The following is a 23,897-nucleotide window of genomic DNA, read 5'->3' as shown; positions in this document are numbered from 1 at the left end:
CAGCCAGTGTATTATATCACCAGGCTGCTTGTTGATCAGAGAGGGGAGGAGGAGCACGGCGAGGTCGGCTGTGGACCAGCAGAGGGCGCTCTTGAGCTCCGAGCTCCTTCCGCGAGGGTAGCAATTATAGGTTTGGTCCACCAGAGGGCGCGTTTACCTGTATTTATTTTTATTAAATTCAGCCTGCTGTTACTTAGTTTAGATTAAGGACGAAGAGGAGTGTTATTAGAATGGTGATGATTGCAATTATTTAACATCTTTTAAAGTAAATACCATCAGTTCTAATAATCATAACTCTTATGGTTATTATTTAATTGTATGATTATATTTTTATGTTATTCATATATATAAAATATATTTTGTAATTGATATTAGTAGTATTTTACTAAATGTGATCGGCGATCACATTTTAAATGAGCTTATGCAGAGATGCCACTACTACTGCACAGAACTTCACATTTGTTTACAAAACTGAGCCACTGAACGCATTATTTATAATTAAAGCGCCCTCTGGTGGATTGTGTTTAAGTTATTATGCTTAGAAGATTAACAATACTGTTACATATTATAAAGTGATAAAGATTTAAACCACACATCTTGGAATAGAGGCATTATTTTCAAATGTATATTTAATTTTGTGAAAAAAAAGTCACCAGAATAATAAAAATAAAAATCAGGTTACAATAAACATTGGGTTAAGCAACACACATTTCAAGACGCCAATATCTGCACATTTTCTTTGTCGTTAAAACATAGCAGAATTCACAGTAGTATGAGAAACACGTGCTTGCTTGTTTTTCTGTACAGGTCACACATTACATTAGAAAATGTCACGCCTGTAATTGTAGCGAGGAGCCTGAACGGAAAAGCAAAATTTGCCGCAGGTTGACTTGCATTCACAATTTATAACAAGGGATCTAAAATAGTTCATATTACTAGAAGCCCAAGGGCCTAATAGTCTGACTTCCTTGCACAAATACATTGCGTCACAGTCACAATAAAGTTGAGTTTGGGATCCGCTCCCATGAGAACGGGACAGTCAAGTTTGTTGTGTGTGACATTAAATGCAGTGCGCACGCGTCCATCTTCTACTGCAGCCTGTCAAGTTCCACCCATGCAACCGCTTTCTGCTGCCGGTGGACGGCGTCGCGCAGGGCCTGCAGCAGCTCCTCGGTGCAGCTCCAGGTGCTCGGCTCCACGGTGTAGCAAAGCAGCGGCAGCGTCTCCAGCTGCAGCTCCTCGGCGTGGCACACTTCCTCCATGATGCTGTCCTCGCCGCACCTCGGGAAAAACTTCCTGCTCGCGTCACGCGGAGACATTGCAATTAGAATCGTTACTCCCGGCTTCGTTCTGCCGACGCCGGTAAAAGGCCTACCGTAGCTTCTTGTGCTTTTTGTTTTTGGGGCGAATGTGGATGACAATGGGGTAAATCCCCTGCCTCAGCAGAGCCTCGACGCTGGGCAGCCCCAGCTCCAACAGACAATGCCTGCCCTGGTGGAGATCAAGGGAAAGAATGGGAGAATGTGTGACAGCGTGCATTCGGCAGCGCGCGACAAAAGAACGGCAAGTTGTTTTTTTTTTTTTGTTTTGTTTTGTTTTTACCTGACTGATCACATCCTGTATTGATTCCAGCCGTATTCCCAGAGCCTGCTCTGGACTGCAGGAATCCAGCAGAAATATCCTTTTGTCCTTTTGTTCCAAGGCTTGAATGGGCTCTGAAAATGGAAACAGAATGAGGTGCGTCATCGAAACGTACCGCCTGGTTTTTTTGTGGAGAGCATCATATCGATGGAAAGAGGAAAAAACTTCCATGTGATTCATTAGAGTTGGATGTGATATCACAACACAAAGCAGCACACATTTGGGAAGTGGAGGGAAAGTCGTACACGGTTTTCTAATGAAAGTGTGGCATACGTTTGTATTCAGCCTCCTTTACTCTGATTCCCCTGAATAAAATCCATTGTTGATCATTGTTGATAGACACTTACAAACAACACTCTTGTGACACAAGAGAAAGCTATGAGAATATTAAGTGAATGCTGGGGAAAATACTGATAAATTGTTTATTCAATCAAATATCTTGAAATCAAGGGAACTTGTTCATTTGAAAAAGCTCAGTAAAGAGATTAAGGCAACATTTGGAAACTGATATTCTCCACCAAATTAGACTGAGTTTGAGTTATTTGGAGCTAGTTTGGTAAATGGCCTCTACATGCGCAGAAGTGGTAGAAAAGACTCGTAGTGACGGTTCTACAAAGTGTTGATTCAGCAATATGAGTTCAAATGCACACAGAATGTTTCTTAGTGAGACAAATGTGTAAAAAACTTAATAATTTCAATTCCACCTCACAATTATTGTCTAATTGATGCAACTTGATGTGTTGATCAAGGCTTATGAGTGGGCCTGCGACTAACAATTGTTTTCGTAATTGATTAATTGACAGATTAATCGATTAATCAACAGATTAATCGATTAATCGCACAACAAAATGGCACATTCTCCACACTTTTCATCTATTAACTTAAGCTCATTATATCAAAAACACAGAAAATGAAAATAAACAACTAATTAAGTTCCTTTTTAAAAGAAAAAACATTTTAAAAAATACACTTGATCATTTGTAGTTAAAACAATATTTCCAACATCATCATATTAAAAGTTCAGCCTTTTCTCATTAACTTAAGCTCAATGAAGTGTAGGGCCTACCTGTTAATTATTTTTTGAATAAAATAATTAATAGTTGGGAAGCCAAAGGTGCTTAATAGGATTTTTTTTTTCTTATATAATTTGAATGTCAATTAGGGGGTTTAGGATCAAACCTATCTACAGATAGTATTTTTTTTAAAACTTAATATATAAAGTTATTTTTGGTAAAGATAGCAAAAAAATGTACACTTGTTTGGTATTTTTGGCTAAATTACTCCTTTGAGTATTTTGTTATTTCAGCAAATGGCATCTTTATGCCTCTTTTTGCTCCACTTAACGATTAATCGATTACTCAAATAGTTGACGATCATTTCAAAAATCAATTCATTAATGTCATTAATTGTTTCAGCCTTTATTATGACCACCTGAAGGTAGAGGACATTTCTACATCACCCTCACCAGGTGGGCAGGTGCTAAAGTTCAAACCGGACTCCGCCGGCTGCAGCAGCCTCTCGATCAGCCTGCGGGACAGAAGGGAGGGCGAGAAGATGACCGGCCGCTTAGTCTGGACCTTCACCGGCTTCACCAGGCTGTACGGGATCAAGTGGTCCTCATGACCTGCAGAGGGGGATACTGATAATGAATAATCATTCATTATCAGTGTGTGTCACATACAGTGTGGACAGACAGAAGGACAATGCTCTGCGAACAGCAGCTTACGTTTGCTGAGGGTGTAAAAAATTTGCTTCGAGGAACCAGAACCCCGAGAGTTGGGATCCACAGCCTTGACCAGTCGGACTCGGTCAGATGTTTTCTTTACAAACTGCAGAAATGAAGCACATTAAAACAGAGGGAAATATTATGGATTTCGAGGTTCAACAGTAATTTGGTTACCACTGTTATGAGACTAAACAGGACTGGTGTGAATGCACCCTAAGTTTCACTACATGAGGAACAGACCCACCATCTTCTTCTTGACGTCCTTCTGCTCCACTGACATTTTTCGTAACTTTATGAGCAACAACTGTTGTGCCCTGGAAGAAAAAAGGTGTCTTACATTTAAAAGTTACTGAAAACTATAAAGCATGACTGAAATCAGTTGACGTCTTTCCAAACGATTTCTAATGAAGGTGTTGAAACCCTGAATCTGAATCTGGCCCACCTGTTGTAGTTGGGCATGGTTCCCGTCTGCAGGGGTACGGCCGTTTCCCGGTTCACCAGCGAGCAGCGCCACTGGTACCTGCCGTTGTGCCTTGTATCTGTGACGTGTATGATGTCATCGCAGGACACGCCCAGAGACGACGGATCGCCATGAGGCTCCATGTTGAGGTTGACCCGCGCATAGAAGGAGTCGGCGCCCGCAAAGGACGGTGAGGAAATCTCTGAGCGGAGCTTGGAGTAGCCTGAGAACGGACGGCAGGAGAATGATTGGCGTACAGGAGGAAAATGAAGGAATATGACAGACAGGACCTGAGAGAAGTCCCTCCCCACCACCTTCTTGAAGTTGAGCAAAATTGGATGTTCATTTCAGTTCTTATCATTTTGTAGACATTAATAGACATTTCTAGAGGTCATCACAACCAAGTCTTATCATATTTAGAAAATATGATAAAATGGTTTCACAGTGCAGCAAAAAATTTAGTCTGTGCTGTCATAATTTTTAAGATAAAAAAAAAAAGTTTTCACCGATCAACCTGCCCTCCCACAGTTTCACCGCAGCAAATGTCACTGGGGGTTGTCCCATCAGACAGTCATCAGACAGAAGCGCACACAGGGTCAGTACGACCCCACTGGACTGCAGTCAGGGTAAAAAATTGGGGGGTCTAAATAACCTCTCTTAAAATGATAGCGACACAAACAAAAAATTCCAGAGAGAAATGTAGTACAAACGTTCTGACACTAGTTTTGTATAATATGAAAAGGGCGAGGTGTGACAACTTTGTTCAGGTACAGACCGGATCAGAACCTCTCTGAAGTCTGGGACATTTTTCCAGAACCTTCAGGTCTATTTTACTTTTACTTTTACATCAGGTAGACCAGCAGACTCACCCTCCGGGTTGCTCTGGTGTTTGAGCGATGAGGGCTCGGTCCAACACTGCAGGGAAAAGTGGGCCACCTCAGCGGTGCACTGAGCCAGCTGCACACTTGCCCCGCCGAACAGAACCCGGTCCAGCTGAACACCACAAACATAAACATGGCGTCACGGCCTCGTTTTCGTTTACAGCTTGACGACGTAAAATCTGAAGTCTCAGCGGCAGACACGGACCTCCAGCAGCTCACAGCCCTCCTTCAGCCCGCACTGCTCGGCAGGAGAGCCGGCTTTCACGTGGCTCACAAAGATCCCGGTCCGATTTCCTCCAACTATGGTGATGTCGTCGGCCAGGCTGGCTCTCCCGAGCTTTGGCGAGGTGGAGGGGCTTGAAGATGGGGAGAAAGGGGGCTTCCTGAGAACAACAACAAATTGAAACTTAGAAAAAGTCCAGGATTCTTATCCGACATGACGACCGGCGACTTCTGTTATTGTATCTGTATAAGTTACAAGCTCTGCTAAGCCAGTCGCAATAAGCAATTAATCAATGATAAGGTAAAATGAGCCCAATCATTTCCATTCATATATTTTTCAAAGGGCAATTTTGTTTACAGAGACATTCTAATTCTTTTTATATATTTTTTTGGTTGTAAGTGGTTTTTATTTCCTTCTTTCATTTATTGTTTTTGGTTGTTTTGTTTCATTTTGGATATTTAAAATGTCTCCCAGTTCCAGTGTGGAGTGCTCTGTACAAAAACTGGAAGTTTATTAGTCTTCATTAGTGCTTAAGACACTTTAGAAACAATAATATCGCCTTTTATCTGAATAATTTCTGGGAGAATTTATCGTACAGTGAAATTTTGTCATCACGATTATATTTTATGCCCTACTTTGTTAGGTCAGAGGTACCTGGGAACATTAGGGCTGGAGGGGTGAGAAGGAACTGGGGGCAGGTTGACCAAATCTGGGGGGAAGAGATGAGAGTGCAAAGAGGTCCAGGAATCCCACAGAGAAGGTTCAGTCTGTTCGCCTAAAACACAGGCCAACAAAAACAAGACAGCGTTTTATAACATGCTTCACATGAAAACTGTCACAGTTTGATGCCAAATGTGTGGAAACATACCTGGAATTAGGGTTGCAACAACTAACGATTATTTTAATGATCAATTATTCTGACAATTAATTGATTCATCAGATTTTTTATTTTTTTTACTAAACCGCTTAAGACTTTTTAACACAATATTAGAAATACATTAAGGATGCAAATAAACAAACAGCTTAAATTATTTTTTAAATGACCAAATTTTATTGACTAAAATACAAAAACATAGCATTCCTTTAGTACATTTGAACCAAGCGAAGCTAAAACTTTGCCACTTGAAGAGTACATATATAAGCTATATATATATATATATATATATATATATATATATATATATATATATATATATATATATATATATATATATATATATATATATATATATATATATATATATATATATATATATATATATATAGCTTATATATGTACTCTTCATATATATATGTACTTGAAGAGTACATATATATATATATATATAGCTTATATGTACTCTTCAAGTACATATATAAGCTATATATATATATATATATATATATGTACTCTTCAAGTGGCAAACTAAGTTAGTCAACTCAGTTACTTAGTTGACGGTTACTTCAGTAATCGATTAATCTGATTAATCGTTCCAGCCCGACCTGCAATATTATCATTCTCGTCGCTGCCCCAAGATTCCACATCAAACCTTTGAGAAAAAGAACAACAAAGTCAACGGTGAGCTGAGACAAGGTCAAAACGGGCCGAAACAGTCGCCAGAGTGGCGATGAACTCACTCCGTGTTAAACCGCCTGTTGATGGAGTTCACACACGGAGGGAAGGGGAACGTGGACAGGCGGTTTATCTCCTTCTCGTTATCTTTAGACTAAGGAAACCAAAGTAAATGTTAAAACATGGATTCCATTTGTTCGCATAAAGAAATTGCTGAAACTCACTGGAGACAGCAGGTTCTCCTCCGAGTTGTAGACTGAACCTTTCGGTGATTAGAGAGAATGATTAAATTAACAACTGAATATCAGCCTCTTTATGTCGACAAACGATAATTGAAGCATTTTTCCCCCAGATCAAACTTCTTACCCTCAGAGTTCTCGATGTTTTGGCCTCTAGGGGGCGTCTGTGACACACAAAACAAGAGACGTTGCATCACTTCGGGGCCACCGAGAGATGGTTGGACATGTACAAACACGCTCAGAGTTATATAACACTTCATTACACCCAAAAAAAAACAAAACTTCCCTTTGAGCTTCAGAGGCTACATTCCTTGCATAACATAATAACAGCAGGAAAAAAAAGAGAAAGAAACATGTCTGTGCAAAGGGGCAGAGGGGTTTGTAAAAATCCTGTCTCACAATATTAGGAAAGGATATTAGACTCTGCGTAAACAGTGACCAGAAAACACACACAACATGCATTAATCATAGTAGCACCAGATTCCTTATTATAATAAACAGTTCAGTCCAGAGATAGTTCATAGAATAGAAACCGGTGGAGGATAATTGGTAAAACTTTTGCACTTTTTCTTGATCTAAACATCAATTTCTGTGTTACCTAGAAAATGTTCTTTCACATTTAATGTAGTTTGTTTATTTCAAACTCATTTTCAAACTCAGGTCTTATTCTCATACTATGATATTGATTTAAACATCTAAATCAATATTAACTCATCTAAATATGTTGAAAAGGAGGTAGGCAGAGGGATAAACTTATTTGCCGCCCCCTTTCTTTTATGTGTCTTACTTTACATATTCTTTTATTTAAAGTAAAAAAAAAAACATAACAAGACAATTTCTTTCACAAAAGAGAACTAAAATACTCAGCAGTTTTTATGATCCAATTCCCTCCAAAAGTCTCCATGCAACTTAAACTTATTCATACTTTCTCACATCCCATAATATTATGACTCTAACCTCATAGTTCGACTTTATTTGCCTCTTTTAGTTGCACAGTTTCCCTGAATCACAGCCATAACAGTGAGTCCAGCACTGACCTTCCTTAGAACGGGCTGCAGACTGAGATCCAGGTCCAGCGAGCAGCAGGGGCCGAAGCACCGGTCCTCGCTGCACAGGGACAAGTGGGACTGGGGAGCAGAAACCCAGAGGAACCGAAGCGTAAACAAAGCTCTGTGGTTGAGTCGACCGGATGGAGCCGTGTGTGTGTCCAGCTCTGACTCACGCAGTTCAGACAGGAACTCTGCTGCATCTGGTCCCGGCAGCGCTCCCGCTCCCTCTCCAGCTCTCTCTGCTGCTGCTCCAGGTTGGCCTGCAGCTCGGCGATGCATTTGCGCAGCCGGTTCTTATCCAGCAGGCAGTCGGTGTACTCCAGCTGCAGGCTGTCTCGGCTGCGCAGAGCCTGATCAAAACACACACACACACACACAGACAAGAAAAAGATGCTGAAATGACAACAGGACTACAAATGAAAATCCCTGAACATTGGAGGCTTTGTCGATCCTTGTTTTATCCTCCCCAAACTGTCCATAGGCATCATTTTATGTCTATTCTAGAACACAAAAACATAAACTATACAGGATTAAAACTGAGCTGCAATGTCAACAGCCAGGCTTTGAAGGGTTTTGCAAAGCATCCAGTGGTAGTTACTCAACTTCTAAACGTTTTTAGCTGACACATCCCGTCCAGTTTCAGACTAAACAATGATGCTTAGTATTTAGACTTAATGCATTAAAAGACGTCCATAGCTTTTACCTCTCACGTCTGATGTTTAGACAGAAGGCCTCGGTCAGACTTTAGGAAGGGTTTACACACTGGCAAAAGGTCAGCGCCCCAATTTTGTTTGGGATGGGTTGTTACAGTTCTTTAAATTTTTCATAATTTCTTTTTTAATGAACATGTGTTTTGAATATAGTGTACTTTATATAACAATTACAGTCCCATATAAGGTGAGTTGTAGTAATATTTTAGGACTTGGGATTATTTACGATTGTGAACAATACTCAGGTATTTGAACATTTTGAAGTTATAGTATTTTCTTACGGAAACAACATAAGAAAATATGCTGTTTTCAACTTACCATCATCAGTTGGTATCATAAGTTCATATTCATAGCACTACCTATGAGTGTACAGTAAGTTGAATTAGGAGCAAAATAATTTTTCCTTAGTGAAATGGGTACCAAAATGGTTTCCAGCCCAGGGCCCCACATCCCTCAAACTCCGGCCCTGCAGAAGATCGTGATGTCTTTTCCACAGTTTTCTACAGCTTTCAAAATGTAAGGTTTTGTGATGTAAAAAAAATAAGGTGTCGCATAACTTTACCATTGTTATGAAATGATCCAGGAGTTTGCAACACAGTTAAGCAAGCAGCACAAAGGCCAGCCTTAAAAATGTTTAGGTTAGAACGACAAAGTCATAAAAAATGACAAGGACATCTATCAGTGGGCTTTAAACAGTTATAAAAGAAATGTATTGCTATGAAGGGTAATATGTTGATTTGAAAGACTGAGCAAAACCTTTTTAACTGAAAAACAAAAAGAAAAACAGTATTTAAGAAGTATTTTTGGTTTAGTTTCTAGATCAAATACATTATTACACTTGAAATAAGTGAAAAGTAACTTATAGTAGTTTTTCAGTTTAATATATGAGTTTGTTTTAAGTTAATAATTCCTGAATATTGATGAAAAAGTTTTTTTTTCTATTGGCAGATAATTTCACTTGTAAAAACACATTTTCTGCCAATGAAATTAGTACTTTTTTCATCAATATTAATGAATTATTAACTTAAAACAAACTCATATCTTGCTGAATAGCTACTCATTTGTTGGGTTTGTCTTATTTCAAGTGTACTAAGACATTAGCTCTAGAAACTAGACCAAAAATACTTGTTAAGATTTTGTGTTTTTGCAGTGTGACTCAAACCAATCAGCTATGTTGCTCCTTCTTCTTTAGTGAGGCATGGCAGTGGCAGTATCATGCTCTGGAGCTGCTTCAAACCATTTGTAAGGCTGTGCTTCCGGCCGTCCACTCCCAGAGACTCACCTGGTCTCTCTCCTTCTCCAGTTCCATAGTTTGGTTGAAGTAGGACAGACTTCTCTTCTGCTCTGTCTCCCAGTCTAGCTGGAGAGTCCTCACCTTCAGCCGCAGCTGCTCACACTGCACCTCCAGCTGCAAACACAGTTCGCCATTACCGCATTTATTTAGAGTCATGTTTGAATTAGAGCTTTGAATAGATCTGGAAATAGTCAATATCAGAGCAAATATTTAAAGATAGAGTGTGTGTTCAATGTGCTTCAGCTTTAATACATTCTCTGTTAAATTCTCATGGCATGACATCTTTTTTTTCTTTGCTAAAAATACCAGCTTAGTCACCAAGTGGAAGACCGCTAAACATCAGTGGGTCAGTCGGTGACGTAGAGGTCACAGAATTAAATGGACAGTATTGTGTGTTTTCCAGGCACATAGCGCCATTTTATAACACAATCAAGTGACTTTATTACCTTCAGATGTTATAAAAATTCTAAATATATCAAATGTGACTTAGAAGAAGTTCGACTTTGTCATGTAACATCTTGAAATTGGGTGTCCGTCTCTTTAAAATCTTCGGCTTTTTTTGAAACTTCACCTTCAGGAAATCCTCATTACAACATTCCTCCACTAACCTTTCAACAATGTTTTTGCCAGCATTTAACTGAGAAGTAGCTCCTATAATGAGCTCAGAAAATGTGCAATTCCATCAATTGTTTGCTAATTGCTGCTGGCTAGTCTGAAGGAGCTTAAGGAAATTTTACAACTCTGCCCATGTCAGTCCATCTATTCTGAAAAAACAAAACGGCCCGCTGCATTGAAGCACACATCATGATCATATAAAATTAATTTGTGCCCACACAAACAAACTAAATTCAGTCTGACCCAAGAAATTTGCTCATGTAAACACAGCTGCTCTTTCAGCTTTCCAAGACGTTTTGGAGAATTTAATCCTTCTCACCATTCCTGGTCAAACAGGACTGTGAGCCAGACAGAAGACCTGTGGACTGAATTAGAGCACAGACTGTGAATCTGGCTGTCTTGTCCAACATTAGTGTCTGATCTCAGAATTGGTCCCCTGGAAGAAGGGCAACAAATTCCCATGAAATTTTCTCAACTAAACTTTGTTGGTTTCATTATCATAGTTTTGAGGAAAAAAAAGTAATGTAACCAGTTTTGGAACAAGTTTGCAACAACCCAAAACAGGGAAAGAGCCAAATGTAGAGTGTTTTTCTTTTCTTTTTGTTTTTTTTTTTCTGGACCTTGGCCCGGTTATCCTCGGTGGCCTGCAGCTCTCCCTGGAGTCTGGTGATGATCTCGCCGAGCTCCTGTCTCTGCTCTGCAGCCTCCCTGCGGTCCTGCTCCAAGATATCCATCAGGGCCTGAGATAGGCAGAAATACTATTTATAGAAAGCAAGACAAACCCGACAAGCATCAAGAGTTTTTTTTTTTTTTTTTTTAATAAACACAGCCTTACAATGACTCCAGTGGAGGGATTTGAGTTCCTTGTCTGAAGTCCCTTCTTCTCTGCTTTCTGAGCATCGGTGAGGGGTGGCGGCTCCTCTTGTCGTTCTGGTGCGGAGCCATTGATCCCGTTGGAGAGGGCGTCGTTTGTTGTGTTGATCTCTGGGCTGCCCGGGTTTTCTGTCCTTTTATCTGCCTCAGCCAGTCTGGACTTCAGCTCCTGCACCTGTAAGCAGAAAAATACAACTACACTCTAAAAATACTAAATCCTACCAAGTGTTGTTTTGGTCTAATTTCTAGTCCAATTATCTTAGAATACTAGACATGAGACAAAACTAACAAGTAACTTTTCAGCGAACAGGAGACTGTTTTATATCAATAATTCCTTAATGTTGATCAAAAAGCAATAGCCTTAAGAAAAATAAGACATTTTTCCTACACAAGATAAAATGTTTTATTGCACTGGTCATGCTTGAACTAGATTATTTCATGTACAACTAATTTGTTTTCATCAATATTGAGAAATCATAAGCTCCTATTTATTGCTGAAAAGTTTCTTGTATCTTAGTTTTATATTATTTCAAGTGCACTAAAAACTAAACCAAAAACACTGTAAGATTTTGCAGCATAAATGAAGTTATAACAAGTTCATTAACTCTCTTTTCAGTGCAAAACTCTTGCTTCTGCTGAGGCATATTTCTATAGTAACGACACGAATATACTGGTACGATAACTGCAGACAATCAGGTTTCAGATCAGAACATAAATCCCTTTGTTTACGTAGAAGAGGAACGAGAAATGATTCCGTCGGCAAGATCGGATCGGTTGAGTTGCGTGTCAACGCCACGATTGTTGATTTTACCCAAAAGTAAGAATGCTAATAACAACAATAATGCTTGTGTTCATGTGCGGCCTAGCGAATCATAACTCAGATTTGTGTGGCAAACTGTGAAAGCGCACAGACAAAATAAAAAATAGAAGCGTGAATAACATCTGCTGGTGCACCTGGGCGCTCAGCTCAGATCTTTTGTTGCGCCAGCTGCTCTGAGTGAGCGCGGGTCGCCCCGAGCGTTCCAGGTAAAAATATACGTTTTCCGTACTGTGAGCACATTAAGCATCAGGTTGAACCTGTTCACGTTTTCTTGTGCTGAAACGTAGAAGCCAACATGAATTTTAAATGGGATCTTACATGACAGGCCAACAGAAAGCAGTGCATAATCGTGATCTTATTTTTTACTCTGATACCCCTAAATAAAATCAAGTCCAACTGCCAGCATAAACAAAGCTGTATTGCTTAAAAACAATTAGTTCCCTCTAAATATTTACAAATAAATAAAAAAGCCAAAAATCATACATCTTTGTAAATGAATTTCTTTGATAAAAATGATTATGATTCTCAATTTGGGAACCAATGTATCAGACAATTAACACACACCATAGTAAAACATGGCGATGGCAGCATTATGCTGTGAAGACGGTTTTCTTCAGCTGGGACAGAGATATTAGTCAGTTAAGAGACACACTGCAAAAACACTAAATCTTACCAAGTATTTTAGTTTGAATATCTTAGACTAGAAATAAGACAAAACTGACTTACAAGTAACTGTTCAGCAAACTACAGGAGGCTGTTTTATATCAATAATTCCTGAATATATAAGTTCTAGATCCACTATTAGATTATTTCACTAATAACGTGGAAAAGACTGAGATAAATCTATCAGTGGAATAGCAATCCTTCAAGAAAATCTTCTAGAAAAAAGTATTTAGAGAGAGCAGATTTAAAAAGGCGACACCCTCTTTTTTTTCACCGTCCAATAATTAATGAGCTGCTTTATGCTGCATACAATTTCTATAAAGTCTGCAGTTTAACACACACACGTCACCAAGTTCAGCCAGTTACTTGGTGAGCTCAAGATGAAACTGATGAGTATGGTTTTCTCTCCGGACCCACCTGCCTCAGCAGCTCCCTCTCCCTGCTGGAGGCCTTGCCCTGCTCCTCCAGGGCCCTGGAGTACTTCACTGCCTGCTCCAGGTGTCGGTCCTTCAGCTTACCCAGCTCCCGACTGGCTGACTCCCAGTCCTGACGCAGCCTGGACACAAGCGACTGTTAACGGGTCGGGTTTTGAGAGAGATGCTCATTTGGAAAAAAAAAAAAACAACAACAACAAAACAAACAAAACCCCGACACACTTTGTGTCCGTTGAGCAGCAGACAGACCTTTCCAGCAGCAGCTTGTCGTGCCGCAGCTCCTGCGCCTTGTGCTCGGCTCGGCTGCGCTCCTCCTCCGCCATGCGGCAGCGCTGCGACAGGCGGCGCTCGCACATGCGGCTGTTTCGGAGCTGCTCCCTCAGTTTGCGCACCTCCAGCAGCAGGAACTGAGTCAAACCCTCTGGACCTTCCTCATCTGTCAACATGTTGATAAATCAGTGCTGCTGCGTTGCAAATGTCCAACCATGTTATTTACATTTTTTTGTTTGTTTGTTTTTCTTGGAAGAATAAATCAGTCGACGAACATTTATAATATCTGCTGTGCATTTTCTGTTGTACAGCTCATCATTGTTATCATTAGAATATTATCATTGTTATTGTTCATCTTGTTTTTAACACTATATGAACTTCTTTTGTGTGACTCTTTATACCTGATGTTGCTGTTACACCTGAATTTCCCCTTTGCGGGCCAATAAAAAACTTTTTTAAAACAACCTACTTTAAAACTGAGCATTAATTTAAAACACCATATTTTTCTGCTATGTTGATTCTTATATATGCTCCTCTTTTCCAGCAGGATAAATTTACAGTCTAATACAAACATAGTGGAGAAAATATCATTCCAGTAAACACCAAGTTTTTCTAGCAGTATCTTGACACACATTTCTAAACAGGAGCTGGACTGTTGGTGCTGCCTGATTGGCCGAAAACGATGCAATCTATGCTTTTGAAGGATCCCCAAAACAATAAAAAGATATTTAGGTTTGAAACTGGGTTTTTTTTTTTTTTGTTTGTTTTTTGTGGTTTATTTTATCTTTTTCTGACAATGTTGAAGACATTCTTTTAGATCGGTTCCAGCTCAAGTTGTTGATCTTTATCTACCACTAACAGCTTCAGCTTTAACTTCAACCTTCAAACGGGGTGATAACAGCCCTCCTTATCAAGCAAGGGCATCCATTACTCATCCACAGTAACTGAGTAGTTTTATGGTTTGCAGATGTGAAGTTAAGAGCTTCTTGCCGAGTATGAGGGAGCATCGGTGTGTCGGTGGTTTTCCTGTCAGCTGGGTGTACTGCTCCGGGTGGTAAAACTCCAGCGACTCCATGAAGGCCTGGAGGCCCCTCTGGCCCTGAGCGCGCAGGATGTCCAGCAGACGACCTGAGAGAGAAACAAAGATCAGAACAAAACTGACTGAACAAAGTTTTCAGTTCTGTCTGTCGGTTCTGACAGCTTCGTTCTGTCACTGCTTTCACTGCTGGGTAATTAGGGTCTTTGATGTGTGTCAGCTTCCCTGTAGTTACGCTGGTATTCAGGACCAACATGATGAAAGACTGACACGAACTGACTCACTTACACAAAAATCAGCAAAATATCTTTTATCTATATATTTGAATACAGATTTTCAGATATTTGTATCTGTATATTTATCTAACATCTTCCTTGTACACTGAAAATGACAAAATTTTCCCAGTTGTTTCTGGTGCAAACATCTTGAAATGAGAAAACTAACGTAATTTTTCAGCAAGATATAGGAGTTTGTTTTAAGTCAGTAATTATAGCAAAACGTGTTACAAATGAAATAATCAGTATTATATGGACAGTATTATGTTTCCAGGCACATAGTGCCAATTTGTAGCACAATCAAGTTAGCATGTAACCTCAGTTGTTAAAAAACTGCTACCTATATCAAATATGACTAAACAGAAATTGGAGCTCCTGATTTGACACCTTGAAATTGGGCCACTGTCTCTTTAACAACTCCTATTTCTGAAACTCCACCTTCAGGAAGTCGTCACAACATGGCTCCTCTATTAACCTTCTGATGCTTTTAGCAGCGTTTTACAGAGAAGCAGCTCCTATAATCAGCTGATGCACAGTCCCACCAGGTGTTTGCTAATTGGTGCTGGCTAGTCAGAAGGAGCTGAGTGCATTTTCTAAGTTTGGACACTGATCCAACCAGGCGTTTTGGACAGCTGAATGGTTGCCATGGGAGATTATAGGATTGAAGGAACAAAATTATCAAAACAGTTTATTTTGCATAACTTAAGGAATTATTGACTTAAAACAAGCTCCTATATCTTGCTGAAAAGTTACTAGTAAATTAGTTTTGTCTTATTTCAAGTGTAATAAGATTTTTGCAGTAGGAGCCAGGCAAATTTATTTGGTAAGATTTTGTGTTTTTACAATGTAATCCAGCTCCATAAAAGAACCACATGATTTCCTCTCACCGGCCTTGCTGATGCGCAGCGGGTACTGCGTGGAGTTGAGCACCTCGTCCTCATCCTCCCCGTCGATGACCTTGCACTGCCGCAGGTACGGCGTGAGCTTGGCCGGGTTGAGGATGCGCGTGAGCTTGTGCCGCACTCCCTCCACGCGCTCCCACAGCTCCTCGCAGCGCTGCTCCGACCACTGGGGGGTGGAGCGGGGTTCCTCCGGGGCGCCGTCGCCCTCCAGCCAGTCGGTGTCGCCTGGACGGGACCAGAAAAGAGACGGTTTAGGGAGTGAGCTGCCACCATGCTGATTAGCATCGGCTCTCTAAAGCGCATTCCTGCCACTTTGGGGCACGTCTCTCTCTCTCTGCGTTTCAGACGCAGCCCATGTCCACCACCAGACTAAATACATTCCCCAAAAAGAAAGTTTGTTTTTGTCTGCTCGCCTTTATCTCTATGAAATTGGGTCACTGCAGCAAGTTCACGTATTTCTAACACAGGTCAACCATCTAAACTTAAAGCACTTACCAAGATGTTCCAAAATGGAGTGACAATGGATTAAAAAAATTCATGTTCTTTTTAAATCTTGCCTCTTGAAATGATTGTGAAAGTGTGTTTAATTCTTGACTGATAAAGTGTGTATCTCTAGAAATCTCTTCCAAAAGATTTTAAAAAAATCACAGTGAAATTTAAGCTGCTTTAGGAAGAAGCTGAATCATTCACTTCATGGGAAACAGTTCTGGGAAGACGTTTCCATAAACTACTTTTGTGCTTTTAAAGGATTTCTTTCCCAAGCCAAGATGAAATAAAATATAAGTGATTTACTCCATCCAGTCAAAATGAGACACAGAGAGGCTCACATATACTCGTACAGCTCCTTTAATAATTGCTTTAATGTTTGTTTCTGCATTAGAAGGGAAATTATGTCACCATCCAATAAGCTTCTGGAAAATTTGCTTGGATATTTGACTGAAACTGGAAGGCTTGTTTTGAACTGGTTGGGTTCCCGGCACAGATATTGCTTTTAGAGGTCATCCATAAATTTCCAATAGGGGTAACATCAAGGAGATGATCTGCTTAAGTCGTACTAAAGCCCTTTGAATGTGAGTGTAATGTGAACTCTCACTATGAGATGAAAGGAAATTCAGAAACCACAATGATACTAGTTGAACTTTAACAACCTGCAGATTTCAACAAGGACAAACAAAAAATCCATGCAAGATTATTCCAGCTCTTTCCTGCTGACTACAAAACACATGTTTTCAAAGCAAATATGAAATTTTCCCCATTTATGAATGTATAATAAACACATGAGAGTCTATGTTGAATTTTGAAGCAGTTTGAAAATGTCAGGTTTGGTAAATTTCAAAGGTGGACAAAGGCACAGACAAGAGCCTGGAGCACGAGTTGTGTTTAAAATAATTAAAGAAACTGTTTGTACAATAATGAACAAACCGATGAAGAGTCAAGACAAAGGAACAAAGAGTTAAAGGACGAGTCTAGCAGTGAATGAGGCTCTTAAATACTGAGGACAGAGAACATGTGGCTGATTTGAAACCAGGTGCAGCTGAGAGGGGAGACCAGGCAGGCAGGCTGAGGGAAAGAGATGTTACTAGAAACAAGCTAGAGGAGAAATAAACACAAATCTAATATATGTATTAGGAAAAGCATAAGAATAAATAAACCAGAGAATAATTTATGAGATCTATGCTAATCATACATCAAAATACAGACACAGAAAAGTCTCAGACCCAAACATCCACAGGAAAAAAAAACACATAATAAATCCAAGTGATGTATTTAATGACTGAAGTTAAGAGGTATTTTTTATCAACACAACCTTTTGAAACAACAACTCATATGCATCATTAAAAGCCTTGCATTATTGCAACACTTGTGCCGGTAATGAGAGCCTGTCAGCCTCTGACCGGAACCATCGGTGGTTGTTTTATAGTGACAAAGGGTCCAGTGGGGCGTGCTCATAAGTGGTATGAAGTACAGCATGTAGGTCATTATCTCGGAGCACAGGAATGCGAACAATTGCGTGACTCACCTCACACACCTAAAAACACTCCAGCCGGCCAGAGCTTTCTCTGTCCGTTCGCTTCGAGGCAGCGGCAAGAGAAAGTTTCAGTGAACTCGGAGCGCAGTAAATGTGTCGTTGTTTTCGGGTTCCTCCACGTTTTCCAAGAAATCCAAACAAACCACAAAGCCATCAACTCTGCTTAAGCCAAATCACATCCCACTCTTTTTTTGATTGTTTGCTATGACAACTAAGATCAACATTGTGGGAGGAAATAAGTTGTGATTAAGGCTATTTACCCATCGCATCTTTGTTGTTGTCAAGTGTGTTACTGATACGTTCTGTGACTAAGTGCCTGGAGGGCTCATCAGAACCAGCAGGCAGGTCGGAGCGCGTTTCAGGATGCTCAGGAATCTGTTATTACCCAGAAACGAGACTTAGCTCTCATCTGATCGACTCTGGAAACGAGACAGCGTGCGATTTGGGGTTCATCTGTAAATTAACAACAGTTTTGCAACTCAGAACAGGTTAAGAGCTGGTTAATATTCAGCAAAGAAAGGAGGAATGGAACAAAATACTTTCATTTCAGAAAAGTTAGCATAGAAAAATAGTACTCTCTATTAATAACTCTCATTAATATTTTTGTTTTTGGAACATTTATGACATTTTAACCGCTGTTTGTGAAGTGGTTGAAAAATCACACAACCTAAGGTGAAATAAAATCACTTCTTTATTGCTTTCCTCTTTTCTTTTTGAAACATTGACATGTCACATTAACTTATAATTTTATAAAAATGATTTTTCGATAATAATCAGTTAAAGGTTTGACCTTATGTGAATGCTGATGACCCTTCAAAAGGCTCTGACGTTGTTTTTGCAGAGTTGGACTGGATTTGGGAACCTGTCCCAACCAGTCGCCATCAACACTGGCATCCCATTTAAGTCGTTCACCCATCTGGGTATTGGGCCTTGATAGTCAACTAGCGAGTCGACCTTTGGAGAAAGTCTTTATGGTCAGATGAATCCAATCAGTCACTTCAATTTAGATAAAACCAATAACAGTAAAAATCAAGTATTTTGGATTCTAATGAGCATAAATAAGTTATTTTTTGGTTTGACCTAAACTGGTAATTCTTGTTTAGATTGATCCAAAGTGAGATATACGACAAAAAAAATGACCAAAATTGTAGAATTGATTAATAACTAAATATAACTTTAAACAACTTTCTATGCATCGTCATTTTTTTTTCAGTAAAGTTTTCCATTTTACGTCAATGTATTTAACCCTCGCACATGAGTTTATTTGATGTTTTATTTTGTAAGGACATATTTTTATGAACCATAGAAAAAATATTAAATTCCATGTATATTAATATCTTTGTAATTGCCTGAAGACAGTTTTATTACTCTGCATTTATTACTCCGATCTTGGCCCTTTGACTCCAACCCAGATTGAACAAAACCAGCTCCTAGTTGCTAAGATATTATTTATGGAGTCACATATATACATACCTGTAGATTAGAGAACCATTTTTAACCCAAACAAGTCAGGTATGAACAGACCAGCACTGTACATGTCTGGAGTGGTAAAATCACCACCTACAACTAGCGAACCTGTCAGGTGGCTTAAATCTTATCAGATGTGTTGTTTAAAATTTGAATTTTGAATCACCTAAAAATGGAAGCCAAGTCTAGATACGTTTTATTTTTGAGATTTATTGCATATATCAAGAGAAAGAATTCAAGAACTCTGGTAATGAGGTTAGATATGTTCACAAGAAGTCTTGATTTCAGTGTACAAAGTCTGAAACAAAGATGTTTCAGTAAAACAAACGTTTTTACAAAATGCATTGAAAGCTAATGATGCACTCCATGAAACATTTAAATATGCATTTATGCATGAAACAGAAAGATCTGAACACTGGTCCATGTCAAGCTTTTGATCAAATCAAACAAACGTGACTCTTTGAGTGTTGACAGTGTTGAGAAACCGAGTTTTAAATCGTCACCCAAAGCTCTGATTGAGAGGGAAATGTAAACATCCTCAAGGCTCAATGCAAATTACAACATCACACCCAGTGTTGCAACTCAAACGGCAATGTTGAATTTCTTAATTAATTTCTTCACTTTAACTATGGGGTTTTTTATCAGCAGGAAGTGCTGCTGGTTGGTTATGATGCTGCTAACCTCACAGCAACAGAATGCGATTTTGTTCACAGCGGTGATTCAGAGAAACCTGAGATTGTGACGCCGCAGCTAACACGACGTTAAATCATGCAGAGCTGGAGCTACCTTTATATCGAAGGATAATAAATCAAACATTTACTATGTTTGAGTCATCGTCTCTGACATGCTGAAGACTTAATCCACTTGTGTTTTGAGCCGGTTTTGTGATTTTGCAACACTACAGCTAAAACCCACAATTATATACACCCCTGGCATATTAAGGTTTAAATTATTCTTTGAATCCGTTTTTTTTTCTGATTAAAAGTAATGCTTACATCTTGGAGAGACCCTAAAAATCCTTGCTTGACTTTTATAGTCTGGAGATAAAGATTAGGGTGATGGTAAGTAGGTCTTCCAATCCCCAACAGTGAAAAATTCTCACAAATATCCCGAACCCAGCTACATTCACCTGAGCAAACCTTTTTTGAAAAGAACGTACTTCGAGAAGAGGTTGTACTTTATTTGAGTAATATTATTATGAAGTGTTAATAAAATTTCCAGAGTTTCTGCCCACTATGGGTAACTCCAAGTATACGACAAACAAGTTGTACAAAATAAAATGAAAAATGGACCAGACGCAGACCTACAGCTTAAGTTGAAGTGAGACCTCTTGTTTGTACACTAGCTTTGTTATTCTAATGTTATTTTCTATCTGCTGAGTCCTTCATTTTGAAAAATATGTATCAATAACCTGCCTGAATTTTCTATTTTGTAATTATGTAACTATGCTAATTTGTACTTAATATTAGTTAATTATGTAATTTATTTGATTTTAGTGTTTCAGATGAAAGCACTGCACATAAGAGTATACTCTATGATTCATCATCTGATGACACCACCAGGTACTCAACCTTTTTACAGAAATACATTTTTACTCTTACTTGACTCATTGGACTACTTTGTACTTTCTCTTGAGTAAAAATATATTGAAGTATTTCTGACTTGAGTACAGTTTCTGGGTGCTCTGGAAAGTCATTGTAAAAAGGGTTTCAAAAGGCATAAATAATTCATTTAAAGAAATTAGTCACATATTAAAATTTAAAAAAAACTGACACTCATATTTTTACAAGTCACTGGGAATCTAACCACCTTAGTGGTCATAGTTCCAGTTTGAAGCGCGTAAGGATTTACCAAAACAAAGCCGGGTGTTATTTCCTCGTTACGCACTGAGCGCAGATAAGAGTGAGAAACTGCTCCGAAGAAAACGTCTCTTACCGCTCATCTCTTCTTCCTGCGGGGTTGAAGGCAGAGTGATCAGCTCCACATCCCTCTTTCAGCTCCAAATACGAGTTCCGAGTGAAAACCGAGGAGTGACAGCAGTGGGTGGGTGGGTTGGTGGGAGGGCGCCTCCTGAGGCTGGGGAGCTCCGGAGCGCACAGGCGGGTTTTCCTTTCTGCACACACTCACACGGCTCCTGCTCAGCGTCTCTCCCTGCTGAAGTCAACAACCCTCAGGTGGTGGTGGGGGCGTGGATCGATGCGCCATCACTTCCCGCGGTCAGAACTTTTGCACGGATTCGGCTCACTGGATTGGTCGTGCATTCTGCGTCCGCCAGCACCAGATGGCGCTTTGGACTTACGCGTGGCTCTGCGTTATGAGAGCGATTGGCCAAAGTTACGATGCGCTTCCTGGAGTGCAGATCCTCTCATAGCCCCTTTAGGCTTCAGGTTTAACTGAGTTTCGTCATAAAACCAACCACGCATTAAAAAAAAAAAAAAGACTCACTATGGATGATTCAGCTGCTGGAGTTTTCCCCAGAATCCTGCAGTATTATGACAACAGAGAATTTGACTAAAACAGTGACTTTGCAAAATAAACTAAATGTTTAATATACTTTTATTTAAACCTTTCTGTTGTGTCTCTGGATCTGGGTCAGTGAACCTCTCACGTTTGGCTCTTCCAGGTTTTCTTCAAGGACTGAAATATTTCCCATTTCCTCTTTTTGCTGAAGAAAACCATCTCTGCTTATGAAACATTAAAGAACTGATGCTCTTTCATCCTTGTCACAAATAAGGTACAAAATTTAACGGGCATAAATATCTTTGCTTGCATTTTTACAACTTTTTTGCTAAATAGTGAATTTTTGCGCATTATTCCTGCAGTGCACCTCCGCTCTGAAGGTGCACTTACTTTTCCAACAAGCACATCATCTTTCTTGGTTGGCTAGGAAGCTATGACCCATGACATCACTGAACCTCACTTTTAAAAATAACTCTTTAATGTCTGCAAGAGCTCTCTTTTCACCACAGACTCATGGGCATCACTTCATTTAGAAATGGAAAGGAAATTAAAGGGCTGTTCTGTTTTTAATTTTCTCATCATTTGGTATTCTGAGTTTTTTTTTTCTCCAATTGAAGTGGAAAGTGTGATTTCAGTTTTTGTTTAATATGAGCTACCATAATGACAGCAGTTAGTTCTTCTCTGCAAAGTAAAACAAGATAGAGTTTGGAATATAGAGTAAATGACGAGTCCATTTTTTATGGCAGTGATCAAACAATATGTTGAGAAGAGCAGAGGGAACTTCACTGAATTGCGTAATTTCTCGTTTGACAAACACAACTCACAAGCAGGAATTTGGTTAGAAGTTTTCATCACACCTGTAGTAATTCTTCCAGGTTGTTCACCTTTGCCCTTGGCAATTTGCATCATCCCTTAATGACAGAATTGGTCTAATTTTAAGACAAGAATGAAACCAGGAAGCAGCAGGAACGTACTGACAGGCAAGAACTGAGTGTGCTAAACATGGCTAATGAATAAACAACATAGCTAAGAAGCTCGTTTCAGGGGAAACAAACACACTGCCTGATGACGTTTGTGCTAAAGTTCATGCCCTGCCTTCTGACCGACATTCAGCACAAAAGTAAAAATCAGAAGTTTACTTCACAAAACATAAAATTTCCCCTGCTCTTTTGAAATACCACTAATAGCATCAAAGAATTGTCCAATTTTTTTTTGTCAATGGTGATGAATAAACTATATTATCAAACATTCAACACAAAAGTTTGTTACCAGGAAATGCGCTCATCTCTTAGCAACATAATAACAACATATTGTGTTATTGTTCAAAAGAAAAAGAAAAAAACCAGAAGATGTGACGCTCTTATTTTGACATCCTGTTTGGGAGAATCAACCGTCATGAGTTTTAAGGAACTTACTGATTTGCTCTTCTGCCATCTTGTCTGGAGTCAGTTTTCCGTCAAGGTGGCATCGCTGTAGCTCAGCCCTCGCCTGTCCTCCATCTCTATTGCTATGGTAATTAATCCTCCCGGAGTCTCCACCTGTTGAAACAGTATATCAAATTGCATATTTTACTGCCACTTGAAACTGAGGGACTGAACAAGTGATTCCAGATGTTTCTGTAACAGCTTGCCGTTCATTTTGCCTCCTGCCACTGGCAGGGTGTGAACACGTCTTTCAGTTACAGCGCAGAACCAGACAGGAAGTAGATGGCCGCCCACAGAAGAATTCACCGTTTCCTTGGAACGTTAATGGGAAGCTTCAGGGTGGCCTCGGTCTCTGGTCTCCAAAACGCACCTCTTAAACATAAAAAATAAGCAACAGACCGGATGTGAAAAGAGAAATAAGTTCAAAAGTCTTCAGGAATGAGGATTTAGAGAATAAGGTTCACAGCAGGGACAGAGAAGCTGGTCGGATCTGATCAAGAAAATGTGTTGGGCTGACAAGCGGAGCAGAGGTTTTCTGTCCAGCAGAGCAACAACCTGCTGCAGCTCATCCAGAGCTGCAGCAGGCTGAAGAGATTCTGCATCAGCGCTTGTTTGGTTCCGTCAGAGTCATGGTTTGGTTTTCATAGTTACTGAAGATGCACACTGCAAAAAAACAATCTTACAAAGTATCCCATGGTCTGGCTTCCTGTGCAAAATATCTTGGTACACTTAAAATATGACAAAAGTTTTCAGCATGGTATTGTTTTGGTCAATAACTTCTTAATATTGATGAAAAGGCACTAGTTATCATGGAAGCAGTGAACAAGATATTTTAATTTGCAATATGGGGGAAA

General features: G+C 39.6%; 1 protein-coding gene across 2 annotated transcripts; it reads right to left on the bottom strand.

Moving 5' to 3' along the window:
- Positions 1-611: 611 nt before the first annotated feature.
- Positions 612-23,118, bottom strand: zmp:0000000896 (caspase recruitment domain-containing protein 10). 2 transcript variants are annotated; one of them, XM_055036151.1, is made up of 24 exons: positions 23,035-23,118; positions 15,649-15,888; positions 14,441-14,578; positions 13,430-13,616; positions 13,164-13,302; positions 11,226-11,438; positions 11,011-11,130; positions 9,764-9,889; positions 7,945-8,121; positions 7,760-7,849; positions 6,850-6,886; positions 6,708-6,745; positions 6,549-6,637; positions 6,414-6,460; positions 5,586-5,706; positions 4,914-5,091; positions 4,697-4,820; positions 3,810-4,050; positions 3,612-3,681; positions 3,368-3,470; positions 3,107-3,265; positions 1,603-1,715; positions 1,376-1,491; positions 612-1,296 (listed from the first exon to the last, which is right to left on the bottom strand). In XM_055036151.1, exons 1-24 carry the CDS (start codon positions 23,051-23,053, stop codon positions 1,089-1,091), a joined length of 3,093 nt encoding a protein of 1,030 aa, XP_054892126.1. In that variant the 5' UTR covers positions 23,054-23,118; the 3' UTR covers positions 612-1,088. The 2 variants fall into 2 exon arrangements, with proteins under 2 accessions (XP_054892126.1, XP_054892127.1); XM_055036152.1 differs by lacking the exon at positions 23,035-23,118 and adding an exon at positions 21,095-21,282.
- Between the last annotated feature and the right edge of the window lie 779 nt (positions 23,119-23,897).

This window comes from Poeciliopsis prolifica, unplaced genomic scaffold (genome assembly GCF_027474105.1).
Source record: "Poeciliopsis prolifica strain line A6 unplaced genomic scaffold, Auburn_PproV2 SCAFFOLD010, whole genome shotgun sequence".
Classification (NCBI taxonomy): domain Eukaryota; kingdom Metazoa; phylum Chordata; class Actinopteri; order Cyprinodontiformes; family Poeciliidae; genus Poeciliopsis; species Poeciliopsis prolifica.
The sequence above is the reverse complement of the archived record's forward strand: the minus strand, read 5'-3'. Positions and strand labels throughout refer to the sequence as shown.

Excerpts from the sequence above, each read along its gene's own strand:
- zmp:0000000896 (XM_055036151.1), bottom strand. Across the intron at positions 1,716-3,106 it reads CTTTAGCACCTGCCCACCTG|AGCCCATTCAAGCCTTGGAA; the intron begins GTGAGGGTGATG and ends TTCCATTTTCAG. Across the intron at positions 1,492-1,602 it reads TACAGGATGTGATCAGTCAG|GGCAGGCATTGTCTGTTGGA; the intron begins GTAAAAACAAAA and ends GATCTCCACCAG.